General features: G+C 30.8%; 1 protein-coding gene across 1 annotated transcript; it reads right to left on the bottom strand.

The window, feature by feature from the left end:
• Positions 1 to 9,504: 9,504 nt before the first annotated feature.
• Positions 9,505 to 14,926, bottom strand: LOC145638036 (mannosyltransferase APTG1-like). The gene is made up of 9 exons (XM_081689010.1): positions 14,576 to 14,926; positions 14,352 to 14,469; positions 14,068 to 14,172; positions 13,235 to 13,521; positions 11,121 to 11,402; positions 10,833 to 11,034; positions 10,156 to 10,307; positions 9,901 to 10,063; positions 9,505 to 9,827 (listed from the first exon to the last, which is right to left on the bottom strand). The coding sequence occupies exons 1-9, from the start codon at positions 14,797 to 14,799 to the stop codon at positions 9,744 to 9,746; spliced, it is 1,617 nt and encodes a 538-aa protein (XP_081545136.1). The 5' UTR covers positions 14,800 to 14,926; the 3' UTR covers positions 9,505 to 9,743.
• Positions 14,927 to 18,439: the final 3,513 nt, after the last annotated feature.

Genomic DNA, 18,439 nt, shown 5'->3' with positions numbered 1-18,439 from the left:
ATAGAATTAAAAAAATGGAAAATCGAAAAAAAAATCGTAAAAAAAATTGAAAATAAGAAATCGTAAAAAAAATGGAAAATCGACCAAAAAAACTGGAAAATTAAAAAAAATAAATAAATAAATAAAACTGGAAATTCGTAAAAAAGAATCGAAAAATCTTATATAAGAAAATAAAAAATCGAAAAAAAAAAACTGGAAATTAAAAAAATATATTATTAAAAATCGAAAAAAATAAAAAAACCAAAAAAATAAACTTTAAATCGCCAAAAAAAAAATTCAACAAAATCGAACCAAATATAAAAACAATTGAACTTAAAATGGCAAAAAAAAACGCAAAAAAAAATAAAATAAATAAACTTACCAAGTTCCTTGAGGTAGAGGAGAGAGAACAGAGAAAATGTTGAGGTGAGAGAAAATGCTAAGGAGATAGATTTAGGGTTTTCTTTTATTTAAAGATTGAAAAAGAGTTATTAAAATTACAAAAATGCCATTACTAAAGGGGGATTTTAGATGGTTAGATCAAAATCATTGAAGGGTTGAGATAGATTCTTATATAAGATTGGATTCTTATATAGAGGAGGGTTCTTATATGAGCCTTCCTATATATATATATATATATATAACCCAAACGACCAAATTACCCTTGAAATAATAATAACCCCCAATCTATTTCTTCCTATACCTGCTGTTAAGGAGTATTATCAAACCATAAAATGCAGCTAATCAACAGTGAGCTTCTTCCCCAATAAGGGATAATTTATGTTCTACGACAACTCAACGTACACTCATGGTTCACTATAGTTTTGTGATATGTGTGTGGATCTCCATATCATCTGTATAATTATTAATCTTAATCTTTTCGATACTTGAAAGTTGAAAACTGAAAAAAGAAAATCAAGAGGGTACTGCTACCGACCTACCGTCTTCTCCATCCGGCAACCCAAGTTGACTGCTGGCCAAAGGAATCAGTAACTTTGGCCATGTACTGGTTCCTTCATTCAGTAATTACTATCACCTATCGGATATTAGTACCGGTAGTTGAAGACAATTATTGACAGGAGAAGACGGAAGTACAGTGTTATGATTTTTAAAACAAATTTGAATATATAAGTGATAGAGTATAAAACATATATCTGGGGCTCAACCATCGGCTTAAACTTTTGGTTGAGATGATCCTCTAACATGGTATTAGAGCCAGCGTGACACAAAAGTCACGAGTTCGAATCTCATCCGCCGCTTGAGGGGGAATGATAGAGTATAAAACATATTCCTAGGCCTCAACCATCGGCTTGATCTCATGTAGTCTGATATCATGAATTGGTACACCCTATGAGACCCTATAAATATCTGGTATAAGTTGGAAATAGTTGTGCAACTGTTCATCGACTAATAAGATTTTGCGGGAAAAAAACTAGTACAAAATATACATATCTTAGAATTCATACAAAATTAAATATTAAACATGTAAAAAGTTAAATACGCTACAATTTGTTTGCAATTAGATGGTAGATAATAGGGATGATTATATACGAATGGGAAGTAGTTGAGAGTGGAAGGGTTTAAATTTACCAAGGGTAAACTTTAAATATAATATTTTTTAAAAAAATTATCTTATCCTCATTTAGGCAAAATGCCACCTACATTTAGCACTCCCCAAAATATATATTTTTTTTTCTTTTTTTTGAATGAACCCAAAATAAACTATTTTGAACTTTTTAAAAAGAGATAATATGAGAAATATTCATCATTTAAGGTTTTTCCTATTTATTCTTTTGGTCCACAATCATGCAATAGTTTTTATCTAGCCCTTTTCTCTTTACTCAAATCTGGTGGCTCAACAAAATTTCGATGTAATGACCCCAAATAGTTAAATAATTAGAATTAATAATCAAGCAAAGACTTACTCAAATACGCCATTTCTTTATAGTTACTCATAGTTAAGTCCTTGATTATAGTTTTGAGTTTGACATGTCATAAACATAAACTATTGTAAAATAATAAGTAACACCTAGCATATTTGTTAATATACATTTTTATAAAGTTACTAATAAAATAAAATGGAAATAATATCCTATTTAAATAAGTTTAAAAAAAATATTACTCTGCAATCTGACTATTAATACAAAAAATAAGTAGTAGATTTTATTTTATTCTCCATAAAATTATGAAAACATATATGCGGCTTTGAGCCTTTGACCAACTTCAAGTTGACTTACATAGTTACACAAATGAAAGGAAGAGAAGAGAAAAGCAAAGGAAGGATGCATCATCCTTTATTTGGATATCTAATACAAGGAGAGAAGGGGAGGGAATAGGAAGGGATCCATTTTCCTTCCCCTTTTAATTAACCAAATCTCTTCATTGTTGGAGAGATTTGGAGGGAAAATGGAAGCTCCCTTCCCTCTTTTTTCTTTCCCTTCACTATTGTTATCCAAATATAGTATTATGCTAAAAAAAACAAATGAAGCCTTTTTTTTTTGTTTTCTCACAAAAAGATTGCAAATTAAACTAATAACAAATAAAATTGGAGGGAGTATTACCTTACATACGAGAATAATGAACAAACATTATTTTTTTTTTTTTTTTTGAAAGAAAGAAATGAACAAACATTATTTGCAACTAATAAAGGGAAATGTTTCAAAAAAAAAAAAAAATAGGGGAAGAAATATTAGAGTATTAACTTTATAAATAATGCTCGTACAAAAAATGAAGGTGTCGTACAATATAACACTGCTATTAGAGTATAACTTTATAAATAACTAGTTTTGTGCCGGTGCGATGCCCGGGTTGTTTATTGAATTTTAAGATTAATTTTTAATCTATATGTCAAATTTTAAAACATATCATTGATACAAATGTAGTTAGGAAATTATGTGTTTTAATTTTGTGACAATTTAAACTATGTAGTAGGCATGTAATGACTAATAATAATAATATTGGTGAAAATATTTCTTGACCCGAAACCTGAAATAATGACCCCGTTCGAAATGACTTGTAATCCGACCCGTCTGAGAGGTAGGTTTACACACATTAATAAAATTATATTAGATTTTGAAGTATTATTATTTTAATTGATTAGAATATATTATAAATAATAGATGTGGTACATTTTGAACTAATTTCTTCGCTCCAAAAAAATATTATGATACAAAAAATAAAATTATATGATAATTTATGGGAGTTATAATGTAATTATTTTTTGAATAAAATTATAATTCAATTTGTAAATATTGGTACTTTATCGAAAAAAAAACTCTAAATTAACAATTTTCTTAAAATTCTATCCAAATTTGATTGAAATTAGAATTCTAAACGAACTTTTTTATCCTACAAATTGAATTCTGTATAACTCTATCCTACGTGGCGCAACACTTAGCGAAAAGTTAGAATGCCAAGTGTTGTTGTCTCGTCGTCTGGCTAAAAGTTTAGCTTTATATATTATAGTTATATGATGCTAATTAAAAAACTTTGATCAAAGAAATGTTAATTCGAAGGTGTTGTATGTAGGTATTAGGTAACTAAGCTAGGTACTCACGATGTCATGTATATTGCCAAATTCAAGTATTCAATTGTGTGTTCTGGGCAGTGGGTTATTTCTTGCCTAGCAAGGCATAATGGTACATAATTAATGAGCTAAATGATTTCTTTTAATAATGTAGGTAATGAGCATATAATATTGCATAGCAAGGACTAATGTTAAGACTTATGTAAGTAATGAGCTAAATAATTGATTTTAATAATGTAAACTAGTGTGTGGCTGGAGTTTTATTCAATAGTCCTTTACTTTACCTTATAAAAATAATATTCATTAAAAATAAATTTAGTTTAGTAAAATAATTTTATTTTAGTAAAAATAAGTTCAGTTCAGTAAATATAATTTTAATTCAGTAAAAATTAGTAATTTTTAAAAAGAAATATAATAGAAAATCAATAAAAAAAAAAAAAAATTTAGTTCAAAAAAAATAATTTAAGTTCAGTAAAAATAATTAAAGTTCACAAAATATAATTTCAGTTAAGCAAAAATAATATCAATTATAGTTTATGTTCATCAAATATTATAATTTTTTTTCAGAATACATTTTACATTAATAATTTCCTCCTGCCAAACTTAAAAGTGTCCCACTCCTTTGTTAAGCTAGTAAATTAAATTATGTAAAGAAAAAATTTCTACTATAAAACAAATATTTAAATATCAAAATTAACAAATATTTTGTTTATTTTTCATACTAGTACTTACAACACACATTTTTGACATGCTAAACAATTTGAAAAAGTGATTAGACTATGTAAGTGGACAAATTATGTAATAAATTTAAATTGTAGCAACTTAACACTTTTTAAAAATTAAAAAAAATTAAAAAAAATATATATATAAAAAAAAAAAAAAAAAAAAAAAAAAAACCATAACACTTTCTTTTTATTGGTGGTAGAATTTTGTTAATTAATTTGTCGTTAATCTAGTATAATATATCTCTTAAAAGTGTGTGTCATGTCAGAGTAGTGTGTTATTGTAAATAAAAATGTAGGGGCTATATGTCTCTTGAATAAAAAAATATAAAATAATTAATATAAAATAATATAACAATGAATATGGACGGAGTATTTCTCGAGATACCTTCTTCGTCAATGGTTTGCTTACCATTTTGTACATATAATACAAAAGGTAGCATTATTAATAACAAATAACTGAAGTCGTATTATTTACCCACCGCTAAAAGTTGAGATTATTTTAACTCAATATTCCCTAATATAATAATGAGTATGGATGGAATACTCCTTACGATGTCTTCTTCACTGATTGACGTACCATTTTTCACATATATTACAAAAGGTTGTACTGCTCATAGAGTCATAGTAAATAGTTGAGGTTGTATTAATTTACACACATCGTTAATAGTTGAGATTATTTTAAATCAATTTTTCTACTCTCTCCGTATTTTTTTAAGAGTTACAATTGACCGACACATAGTTTTAGACAATTTAATTGACTTAAATAAGATAAAAGATAAGTGGGGTTAATAATTTATTGAAAAGTAATGAATGTGAGATGAAATGTATAATAAAAAGAAGTAATAGTGGGTTTGGGTGGAGACCATGAGACGACAGAAATATAATATTTTAATGTAGTTTTTTTGTCAAAAAAAAAAGTGTAAAACTTATTAAAACACGGAGGGAGTAATAATGATATTAGGCACCGGTCTATTTTAATAGTGGTGACTTGTTATGTTTGGACTAGTCAATTTAAAGTTAAAAAAGTATTATGAAGTAGTTAAACATGCCGTTTTATTTTATAAGATGTTTGAAATAAAGCTAACGATTAACAATAATTTTCTACTGAAACTATGTATTAAATAAATTATCTACTTGTTTTAAAAAAAAAAATACAATATTATCTACTTTAATATTTCCTTATATAAAACTGTATGATTTGTATCTGGACAAAGGGGGCTAGCGAAGAAAAGTTTTGCTAGGATAATCTTTTAATGGTGCATTATTGAAACAATAGTTAATAAATTAGCCACTTGCTTATTCAAATAGTAGTGGGTTAGGTGATTTTCAACTCAATTAAACAAAGAAATGCCATCAACTCAAGTATTATTTAAGAGCATTTCCCATTAGTCTTAAGCTCAAATAAACAAACTACTCTTATTCCCTAATTATATGAATGCTCTATTTTCGCTATATTATCGTTTCCCATCATTACTTCATATAGTTAACGATTTTTTCACCATATATCCTTGAGTTTTTTTGTTTATTCACCATATACCCCTAAATTTTTTAAAATTTATCATATACCTTTAATTAAGTTTTCACATAAATGACTAATTATTGTTAATTTTGTCGGTCATTAGGGTCAATTATGTCTTAAACCACCCTAAATACATTTCCCTACATCCGAAACCACCCATATTCCTTTTTCCCACCCCCCTCAAAACCACCACAAATTTCCTTTTCCCATTCTCAAAATCAAGCATATTTATGTGATTATGGAAATTTGGATTGGATTTGAGGGTTGGAGAAAGGAAAAGAGTAGTTTTGGGGATGGGAGAGAGATATAAGGTTGATTCAGTGCATAATTAACCAAATTACACTCATCTTGATGTTATTAGGGCTATATGGTAAATTTTTGTAACAACTCACGTTATTTGAAAATTTTCAGAGGTATACGATGATAAGCAAAAAAAACTCAAAGGTATGTGGTGAAAAAATCGTATAGTTAATTAGTTATTATCTCAAGTTGGTACGATTAAGAATTTAAGAGGACAATGAAGATAAAATTATTTGGTTTGCTCGCCGTGCATAATCATGGCATACCTACTGCCTTTGATGATGCTCCTTTTTTTTATCCGAGTCCTCTTTCAATTTTTACTTTTTTTTTTTTGAAAAAAAAAAAAACAAAAACATCAATGTCTCAAGTGTTTGTGTGTTTTTTCTTTTATATAAAATTATTATTTTGGATAGAATTAAGACTTTTTTTTAAAAAAAAGCTTTATTGAGAAAATGTTTGGCAACTAAAAAACCCTAGTTCGGTCGTGAGCTTTAGAGGTTCACGGCCAAGCCATGAGAGTGCCTCTTGTTAATCAAAATGGTGAACATGATGTATCCTTAAATTTTGGTTGAAAAATCTTGAAGGTTGCTCTTTTTATAGTAGTTATTTGATTTATTTTTAAAAAATTATACTCCTTTTGATTTTTTTTTAAATACATCACTTTGATTTTTGCAATATTCACATACCATGGTTGACTTAATTTTTTCACCTCTATAAAATAAATAATTGTTATTATATAATATAACATTAGATTTGTCATAATTTCTAGTTTCATAATATAATTTTGTTATAATTTTTACTAATCAACAAAATGTCTAGTTGCTGGTCAAACTGATGCAAATAAAAAAAAAATAATAAAATAAACAAAAAAAAAACCAAAAAAAAAAAACATAGAGAGTATTTAAAAAAAACACAAAATTATTTTTTACCACCAAACTTTTAAAAGTTTTATTTTACCACCAACAAAAAATCTAAAATTTATTTTTCTTCATTTGCCGTCAAAAGAATCTTGAAATCTAACGGTTTTAAAATAAAAATATTCAATATTTATGCCAAAAACATGATCTTTAGAGGTTTTGAGTGTAATTTTGGTTCTTTTGGGCTGATTTGAGGTCTGAATGACTTTAAAATATTGACAATGTCTCGTTTTGTGTTGTCATGCAAATCGAGGTATTTTTACTAGGCAAAATAAGGCATTTACGATAATTTCTTGTCAATTCTAACCTTTAATCGAACCAAAAAGACCAAATTGACCCCATTAAACATTTAATATATATATATATATATATATATATATATATATATATTGAAGAAAAGGTAGCCCGGCCTTGTATTAAATCAAATCAAGGTCCGCTAAAGTAAAGAGACTTTGAGGGAAATCACCAATACAAATACGTTCGTCACAGTTATTAGCTTCCCACCAAGCAACATTATGGGCAACTGTGTTACAAGACCGCTTCACATGAGAAAAACTACAATAAACGAAATCAAAGCTACTCTTTCTAATATCCTGATATAAATGGTGGACAGGAGCATTACCACAAGTCCACAACACATAGAGTTCACGTCTTGGATGACAGACATGGCATCACCTTCCACTTGCACCCTTGTATAACCCACATATATAGTTAGGTTATTTTAACAGCAGAGGGTGAAAAATAACTTTTAGATTTTTAGTTGGTTATTTTGACAGCAAATGGTAAACAATAATTTTTAGATTTTTAGTTGTTGGTAAAATAAATTTTTTATAAGAGAATGATCTCTTGGACTTGTGGCCCCAAGGTCACTTCGTATCCTTGAGGTGCGAGGTTCAATTCTCATCATGCTACACTAATAAAAATATAAAATGTAAGCATGATGAATTCAATAATCAATCATTAATATAATCTCTGAATAAAAAAAACAGAGTACTCATTTAGTAAAGAAGATAAAAAGTAAACCTGAAGATTATGTTGCCATATAATCGAAATTGTTTGCTTTTTTTTTCCTTCAATAAAATCCTTTTTTTTTTTTTTTTTTGTCCTTAATTAATTTTTTATACTCCTGTCAAAAATTAAAAAAAAAATTAATTTTTAATACAGTTCATTGAAACTAAGTGAGGGGGAAAAATGATGAATAACAATTACTAAAAATAGCGTTTAAATAGGACTGCCTAGTAGTTGAAAAAGAAGGTTTTGCCATTCTGTAACATGATACATTTCCATCTTTTTAAAAACTTTGTTAAATTTGTAATTTTATTTTATCTAATCTATAATCAAAAAATAAATATAAAAATATCTATAATCATTGACGAAATTACCCTTGTGAGTGAGAATTTGATCTCCGAGGTTTTAGCAGAGCTAATTATTGGTTTTTGACGAAATTTTTTGCCTTTCATTAACTAACTACTTTTAGTAGTTCAACAATAATTAAACAAATTAAGCAAATTAAGTGTGCTTTCTTTGTGCTTTTTGGCCTATTTTTGGTCATCTTAATCTTATACAAGAAGCTAGCGTTTTACATTGTATGAATCTGAAGTACGGAGTAATTGTTTAGGATTACCGTACTTTTCCATCAGTATGACAATGGATCAGCTCAGGAAGCCTTCATTATTACCCTCACGAATCACGGGACAAGCAAGCGACATCAGGCATAACTTGGCTAAAATAAGTCTCAGGGCTAGGGGAATCATAGGCTCATGGACGAGGCTTGCTTTGGTTATTCAGCACTTCACAGCTTCAAGCTGAATCTAGAACTTGCTTTTTCGTTCATACTGACTCTTTACTGCTTGATAGGTTCTGGGGAATCTACCTGTGATCGGAGCTTGAAGGTATCAAAACCGGACTCTCACTGTCACTGGTGTGTTATTCACAAAGTGTAAAAACTTTTATCCAATTACAACGACGAGCCCATGAAACTGCTGATCTATGTCGCCATTGTTACCAACAGAGTAGTTTGTAATAATGGATGATCCATTCAACAAAAAGCAATATACTGGCAATTGGAATTCCTATTGCTACTCTCTCTCTCTCTCTCTCTCTCTCTCTCTGTCTCCCTCTTATCACATCGTCCAAAACCGATGATCTCTCAGGCCTCCCTCTGTCATCATATTGTCCACCCACAAACTATTGCTTGCACCCTAATTCAATTTCAAATTGATTTCTCTTCAACACAAGAGGATCATTTACATTGACATTAGGTGACTCATTTACCTCAAATATCAGAGATCCTTTACATCAGCATCAGACACTGAAAACATAACAGGTTATAGATACATTAATGCATTTTGAACTCTTCTTACAGCTTCCATGCAAAAATAAACCTACATGCATCTTACTGTTACTGCCCCATTTTAGTAAGAAATCCAGTGTTGGCTGTTGCCATAAAGACTGAAAGCCATGAGCAATGACATAAAGTGGATCACAGAAGACAGCATAGATAATCGTAGCAGGTCAAAAGCGCAGCAGTCAAATGTGTAAGCACAGTACCAGGAACGATAATAAAATCAAGGAAAAGTGACAATCACCATAATTAAATTAAGAACAATCAGTAGTGATTCTATGCGGTATAAATTAGTGAAGAAATGTAAAATTTCAACAGCTAAATCAATGTTAATATAGTCAAGTCAAAAACGAGAACACTTTTATTAGCCAGCCAGAGTATGAAAATACCAAAAATAGTGATCAGAAGAAGGGACTGGCATATGTCAGTTCAATCACCACCCTGTGTACATATACACGACCATTGACGATTGAAGATCACGATCTACCTTAAAGTGAGAATGGAAGAATCTCTTCACCTGCCAAACCAATAAAGCTTAAGTTCAGCTTCAGCACAAAATGAATAACTAGTGCTAAGAATTGGAGATTTACCTCTCTAAAAGATTGTGAGATTAGAAATTCTTTCAACTTCCTCTCTTCAGAATCAAATAAAACAATGTGGCTAGGTAAAGACCAGTTCTTTGCAAGTTCTGTCGCAAAACCACGTGGATCCAGCATGAAACGGTCAGATTCATCTAGGGTTCCTCTTTGTTCACTAATATGATAAAACCAGAAGATGTTACCATCCAGAAACAGAATATACAGCAAAAGAGGTACATTATCGGAAATAAAACTGCAAGCTTAAACCTTGGTGTACAGTCCAAGAAGCGCATGGGCAGATTTTGGTGAACAGCTGAGTAATAAGGTGTGGCATGACATGGTGTCAAGAAGAGTACACTTCTGACTTCACCATTGAGTGATTCTCTTGCAATATATTGCATTACGTCTTCAGGTCCTCTCTGTCCAAGGATTAAAGTCAGTACAATCCAACCCAACAGAAATTTCAGGACTGAAAAGACTAGTCTAAGTCAAAGTCCCGACCTAGTAGAACATAAAACTACAACTATCAATCTCTCACCACCACAACAACAACAAAGCCTTATTCCCAAAATGATTTGGGGTCAGCTAACATGAATCATCGTAACTATCAATCTCTCACCCCAAACAAAAAATTTGGGGAAATCTATGCCCCTCCTGGTCTTCAAGTACTTACTTTGTGGGACATGAAGCGCAGAAGCAGTGAAGGTATCTTGTGAGAATTAGGGTCTAGAGTCTTAGGTAATGTATTCAACAAAAGCTGCATTCTCCCTTATAAAATACTACAAGTATTGAAGTTATTATGACTATCAGATATTCTTCTCCAGGGGGCATCCCTCTCATTCAACAAGAAGGAGATAAGGTAACACCACAGATAACAAAATAGACCAACGGACCAATATTTACTCCCAAAAATCTATTGATACTCTCTCACTTGATGAATATACCTGGTGAACCAAACTCATATAGAAGCCCATCGGGATGTTGGTGACAAGCAAAAAGAAAACTTCTAATCGCAACTTTACAGGCCATCTAGTATGTGTGGTTGACGCTTTTTTGTTTTTACCCAGTGGTAAGTCAGGTGCTTCAAGAGCTGCTAATGAATACCCAGAAAACATCAATGCTATTGGAAGAATAGGCAAGATAAACCTGTTTGCAAAAGTATTAGCCTCTATAAAAATCATAAAGCTAAGGTGAGAAAATCATCATATATCAAAACATGAATTAAAATGTACCTGAATTCTTTATGACCCAACAAACTGTAAATGCCTATAACCCAGCCAATTAAACCAGACAGCTTCCAGTGTTTAGAGTCTATGATGCCTGCCAAAGAGAATGGCAAGAAGGTGAAGATCATCACAGGAAAACCTTGAGTGAAGTACCAATGCCAAGGATGAGTTCCATAATAGTCTCCGCCAGAAGAAAGAAAGTTGAATTTCAGAAAATTTAAAGGCACTATGACCCAAGACCCGTAAACCATACGATCCAACAGAGTTGTGATTGCAAGCACTGCTGCCCTGAGAAGGTAATTGAAGAATAATAAGAGCACGAAATCCTGTCAATTAAGAAATAGATTACTCTATATTCATGTGAATGCAGCATGAGTGGCTACAAAGGTTTGTAAGAATCATGTGTTTGTTATGTGAGAAGCTTATAAGAATGCCAACTTCAGAAATATACCACATCAAAGAAACAGTATGCACATCTTAATCAAACATTATAGATCAAACATGCTCAGAAAATACTTATAAAATTCAAGAAATGGCTATCATTTTCCTTTTTCCCACTGCCAGAGAGACTACGACGCTTTCAAAGACTTCGCAGAATTTCTACAAACAGACTACTTTCTCATTAAAATTGGTCCAACAACTGCCCTTCCACAAACAAAGCCCTGTAATGGAATCTAAAGACTGTTGTGATAGAAGACATTGTTGAAGATAAAAACACAAAACTTGAGGCTAAGCACAACACCCTTGAACAAGAAGCTGAAAGGTGAAGCCATTGCCTTTGAAGCTGAGGGCAGTGTTTGAAGACCTTTTAAAGGAGTTTTACACACTTCGCTTTTCTTCAGCACCTCTGCTATAATTTACTAGCTACTACACTCAATCTACTTCAGCTTTAATCTTTCAACTACATGTTCTGTGGCTTGGTACAGGAACAAGTAGTAATATGCTACATATTCCTAGCCTTACTGATCACAAATACTTGAAACAGCTTCTCTACCAATGGCAAATTTGTCAGAGAAGAGCTGTTTTTGTAAGTGGGAAATAACAAAGCTGTTTCCAAATCCAAATAACTAAACACATGATTTGTTGCTAATAAGTTTCCATCAACCAAATCAACTACCAAAGACTAACATCTCAGAGTCTAGCTATTTATTGAACCTCATTGGCCTAGGAAGGGCCACACCTGATCCATTACAGCCCTACCTCTGTAAACTTCTTTTCTCAATCGCTACAGATAGATTTTCAGCCAGCACTCTCTATTCTTCCTTCCTTCTCATAGCTGGGAAATATTGCTCAGGGCTTCAAATAAACATCTGCAGTGAACAGAATTGGATCGTGGAAGCTAGTTCAGCTAAAGGAAAAGATTTTAATTACCTAATTGTGGCTTATTGCTTCTAAAGTTCTTCTAGGTGCACAGAAATTATCCTAAAAAAATTAGTGAAGAGTTGAGGGTCATTCTCAGCTGTCCAGGGAAGAGAAAAACAAATTTTGATTTGTTTTAACTATAGGGTGCAACACAATTACAACATTCCTGTGCATCGAATGTTATGCTTTAACAAGATTTCACAGCTATCTTCCTTGTAGCAATGATAAAGCCTCGTAAGAAAAATCCCTCTCATATCACATCCTTACTCAGTAACCCTTCACCGAATTGTGACAACAGTGATTCACATATTGTGTAAAATATTCAATTCCATCCTTTGGCGGAAAGCCATGGCATATTTCAAAACAAGACTTTAGTGGAAATCCATGGTCATTGTCAATACAAGACAATTGAACACATTAACATATGATGCTCTAGCATTCTACTAGCACTTGAAGACAAAGGACCAGCAACATTTTCTCTTGACTCCTCTAACCCGCCCCAACAACACTTCTGGAGTATAGAATGAATTACATAACGCTAGATAATATTATGACATAGCCAACTTGATTCAACCAAACTTAGATATTCAATGTGCATATAAATGTGTGTGTTGCATGCTCCAAAGCCTTAACTAGAGACTTATTTGCTTTGTGCACTACACATTCTAAACAGGCTCCAGAGTCCTAACCTTCAACCCAGGTATACACTCAAAAGTGAGATCATGAGAAAAAAGAGGAAGATAAGCAGTTGTACCAACCCAATAGGAGCAGCCTCGAGAAAGACGAATTTTAGTCTATCGGAAGCCACAAGCAGCTCTAGAACAGCGACATACAGCCATACTATGGCACTGGTTGGACGAACAGCACAGGCTATTGCAGCAATAACCAAAGCCCACCTTCTTGAACTTGAAGACATTTTGCCAGAGCTAACTCTCATGCATGGCCAATAATAAAGACTGACTATAGTAAGCACAGTCTCTAAACTGTTTGATAAAGTTCTCGTACAACAGAAAAACACAAACCAGTTTGTAAGGTGAGAGAAAAGCTGTGATTGCAAGTTAAGTACAACTCAGATAATAAACGTGTTTTGATAAACCATGAAATTTAAATCAAGGCTGTTCCCGCCATTCAGTAATGGAATTTCAGCTTGTCTTTTCATGAAATGCCATTCCGTAACGTGTGTTTAAAACCACACCACATCTGACATAAGCCAAAATTCTCTGCTTCAAATCTGTTAAAGCTGTTAAGCTAACGAGTACAATACATTTACATGTAAAAAATGTTTATTCACTGCAAAAATATGGATACTTTTCTTAATAGATTTGGTTTATAAAGGTACATTTTCAGCTATAATCTAAATATATGTGCCACAGCTCTTAAATCTACAATGACAAAGTGAAAATTTTCCAACTCGTCACCTCACAAAGTAACACCCAATGATGCCGTCATTTTTTGAGTGATACTACATTTGCATCCCCAATATTTTCCTATTAAAATGGTCAATTAAAGCATCTGTATAAATCTAACAGAAACACCATTAATTTGCAAAAAAAGAAGCTTCTTTTTAAAAGAAAACCAAATAGAAGGATACAGTCCATTTTGCAACTTGATTCCCAAAAATGATGTCAGAAAATTTGTACAAGTACAAATCACATATGGCAGCAAAAATGGATTGCAGCAACCTTGGTGCTTTCATCTGAAACAATCATAAGCAATGATCACCAAAATGCTCTTACATCAAACAAAACAATTTAACAAACATAATACAAAAATAAACATTCCATCTATTACATTATGATTGTTTCTTGGGCGATATCATAACATAAACTCAACCCACCAAAAACAACAAAAGAAATAAGGAATCCAAACAATTACCATAATCCAAGGAGTATCAAGGTGAAGAAAAGCCAAAACTTTATAAAGAACAGCAAACAAAAGAGGATGCAAGTAACCGCGAATTCCCCTCTTCCATTCCCATGTAAGATGTCCATATCTGCAATTTAAAACCCACATAAAAATGTTAAAAACATATAATTTCAAACTCGGGTATTTGAAATAATAACTCGAGGCATCACTCGGGCCAATAACTAGTTGCGTACCCAAACACGAGGCGATGCGCAACTTCAAGGGACTGCCAATGCTCATCAGGGTTAAAGTAAGTCTGCACCAACAATGAATTTACCATACGCAAAGAAAGACAAAGGTAGAAAACGGACTTCCATGATGTAGTAGAAGATTCTGGATTGTTCTTTGAATCAACATCAAAAGAAGCTGGAATTTCTACTGTTTCCCTTTTATCAGATACATTTTGCCTCATTCTCATTATCTAATTAACAACAATAATCGGCATTAATTATAGTGATTAATCTGAGTAAAGGGGGTTTAGGGCGGCGGCAAAGAGAGGAGTTGACCGGAAAAATGGATAGTGAGGAGTTGTAATTGAGGGAAGATGGAAGATTAACAAGAGATTTTGGATAAGGGTAATTTCTTTTTGTAGTAAAAAGTAAGTATTTTAGACCGTATTTTTTTTATACGTATATGTATAATAATCGTATAGTATAAAGTAAATATTTTTTGTCTCGCCAGGGTAATGTGTCATTTTCCTGATAAGCAAGCATTGTTTAACCCTTTAGGGTATAGTAAATATATTAATATGTTCACTTAGACTGTTAGAGTACTTTTTTTATTTTATCTAGTTTTTTTTTTTTTTTTTTTTTTTTTTTTTTTTTTTTTTGTGTGATTTGTGCACTACCCTATTATATGACAAGTTTACCTAAGCTATAAGGTCCACTACTCTAAAGACTCATGTCCAACCAAGGTAGGGAGATGACAAACATTCTCTTTCTTGAATGAGCACTTTTTACCATTATGAGCTATGGACTAAGATAATACCACCTTTATTTATTTATTTATTTATTTATATTCCTTCAATCTATTTTGGATCCGATAGATTTCAATTCGGGCCAATTGTACCAATATTATCTAACATGATAGATACGTGGATGTGAGTAAATTACGGGACAGTGGGATTTTGATGGTTAATATTACGCGTACAATGAATGGTGCAATACGTATTTTAGTAATTATATTGAAGCAATCATATATTGAATGCAGCGTATACTACGTATCTGGTAGTATGCTTTTCATCTTTATTTTGGTTGTTTTGTGCACACCATACCACCGTAGGCCATGGTGGTATGTAACTTTATTTATTTATTCTTTTTTTTTTCTTTTTTTTCTTTACTTTTTTTTTCTTTTCCAATCATTTTGTTTTGCTTATTCAGTCTAGTTTGTGTGTTCTTTTGTCAATTTTTTATGTACGATGGTCAATAGTGAATTAACGTTACTTTTTTTTTATCCCCCGCGGTTAACATTGTATCCAATAGATTTCAATTTGGACCAATTGTATCAATATTTATCTGACGCTAATTGGGACAACTGGATTTCATACGCGTCAAAACACTATTTGACACTATGCAAACACCATTTGGCACTATTCCAAATAGTAATTTCTGTTATGATAATTCACTTTGCCGACGTGAATTTGGCTTCCGTTTTATTTGTTTTCCTGTTGTTTTGATCTAGTATTGTATCTTTTGTCTTTGTTTTTTACGACTATGATAAATATAAATTTGTGTTTTAGTAGAGTAAAGCAAGATAAGAGTTCACTTTTTTTTTTTAAGGTCATTCAGTCAAGGGAATATATTTTACTCTTGACCACCTTAAATTTATGTTGTATGACTTAATATTGTATGATGTATTTTTCGCGTTGACCATGTCAATCCTATGACCTACTTTTTTTGTAAGGGTTATTATTTGAAATGCTCATATTTATAAGGTTTTGTCGTATGTTTAGATGTTCTTGAGTAAATTTATATGTACTATCTAATAAGGGTAGGGTTATTTTTCTTTTTACTTTTTTACTTACTCTGAAATATTTTGTCCAACCCTATTAATACTGTAACCTAATGTCTTTGTGTATCTTTTAGAACTGACATCTCAGAACTGATGTTTATTTTATAAGTGTTGTTTTAGTACCTTGGTGAATATAATAGTCATTAAATAAATTTAGGCACTCTGATATTGTATACCATGTGAGTATTTTTTTTTTTTTTTTTGAGTTGTGACATGACTTGTTCATATAATTTCTTTTTTTTACCGTGACATTTTAGAACTTTTTTTATTATGTGAATATTAGAGTTGATTTTATTACGGTTTTCTTTATTTTATCAGTTTAAGCGTTGCAAAACAGATTAGCAAGTTTGTTACATGTAAAACAAGAGAATTTAATATCAAGATTCTCATTATTACCAAAATCTTGATATTTACCAAAATAATCCTCAAATTTAATTTATTTACTTTCTTTTATTTACAAATTAACCCCTTTATTTTCCTATAAATACCCCCTAATTCTCAAGTTTTAAACACACCAAAAAATTCTTACAACTTCTCTCTAAAAATTTCTCCTCTAATCTTTGTTTTAGTTAAAATCTCTCTAATTTAGCTTTATTTTTAAGTTATTAGCTTATTAAAAGCATCTTATAATTAAGTTGCTATTTTTATTTTTTTATTTAAGTATTGTTATTATCTTTAATTCCTATAAAAAAAACACAAAAAATATTTCAAGTTCAAGTATTGTTGTTATTATTATCTTTGTTAAAAATATTAGTTTAATTGCTCAAGTATTCTAGTCTATATTAAAAAAACCAAAAAAAAAAGTTTCTTTCTTAAGATTTAGTTTTATTTTTCAAGATTATTTTCTATAATATAAAAAAAATCATAAAAAAAAAGTTCTTTAGCTTTATTTTGCATTAATTTCTTTTAATATCTCAAAATTCCAAAAAAAAAAAATCACTTAGTCTCTTTATTACACTTTAAATAAGGAGAAATCATCTTTTCATTCTTGATAAGTAAGAAGGGTTATCCAAAAAATTGCTACGTCTAGTTCAAGGTATTATCTTTATTCCTTTCTTAATTTCCTTAATTATTATTATTATGCTAACTAATGTGTTTGTTGTCATGTGATGTTACCAATAGGGGTAATAATGATATTAGGAGCTAAATTAGCCCTAAATATTTCATTACTCCACATTAGAAAGCCAAGCCTATTGGTAAGGTGATAGGTTATAAAAGAGGGGGGTAATTGCATTTTGCATTGCATCTCTTTCTAATGCATTTTTAAATATAGAAGGTTAATACGTTCATATCTCTGCCTAAAATATATTTTTAGGAATGATTTATTTCTTAAAGTGAGCTTAAAGACCTAATGAATTAAGAGTTTATGTAAAGGTTGTTCAAGAGTAAGGAATTACTTACCACGTCCCAAAGATGGCCTATGAAAGAACCTTTACGACAAGAATCAGTTCCAGTTCTTTAGCTCAAGTGATAGAACTTTTCAAGAGCTTTCCAACCATATCTCACAATAATTTTTTGGATTTTTCTATGATTTTTTTTTTAGTTCAAGCTATCAAAGAGGTGAAATATGCACATTTTTCTCTTAATTGCTTTTTAAAATGGTATTAATTTATTTTTAAGAAACTAATGGTGATATGAAACCTATTACACTATATTATATATATACTTTTAAACTTATGGAATCTTAAATAAAATGTTTTAATCTTTTTTCTTTTTTTTAAAGGTTATTTTAGAAATAAGAGTTTTAACAAGCTTTAATTCTAAGTATTGTTTTGAGAAACTTTAATCTTACCTTAAAGATGGCTTCAGAAATAAGAGTCTTTAATTCTAAATGTCGTTGTTTTAAAAATCTTTAATTTTAGGAAATTTTTAAATTACCACCTAAAAATGTAACCATTTTTGAAGTAACCACCCATTAAATTTTTTATTTTAAATTACCACCCCTTAAATTAAATAAATGCTTTGATTACCACCCATTTCAAAAATTCGGTGAATTTTTCGTATGTGGGCACCACCTAACACTTATTTTAACCCTTTTAACTGATTTT

The sequence above is a fragment of the Chenopodium album genome, chromosome 7 (genome assembly GCF_948465745.1).
Source record: "Chenopodium album chromosome 7, dcCheAlbu1.1, whole genome shotgun sequence".
NCBI lineage: Eukaryota > Viridiplantae > Streptophyta > Magnoliopsida > Caryophyllales > Amaranthaceae > Chenopodium > Chenopodium album.
Note: the sequence above shows the minus strand (reverse complement) of the source record. Positions and strands in the feature narration are given on the sequence as shown.

Bases quoted from the DNA above. Each gene is read 5' to 3' on its own strand.
- LOC145638036 (XM_081689010.1), bottom strand. From the start codon at position 14,799: ATGAGAATGAGGCAAAATGTATCTGATAAAAGGGAAACAGTAGAAATT. The intron at 10,064-10,155 runs GTTTAAGCTTGC...TTATCATATTAG, and splicing joins TTCTTGGACTGTACACCAAG to TGAACAAAGAGGAACCCTAG. The intron at 9,828-9,900 runs GTAAATCTCCAA...TTGGTTTGGCAG, and splicing joins TCTCACAATCTTTTAGAGAG to GTGAAGAGATTCTTCCATTC.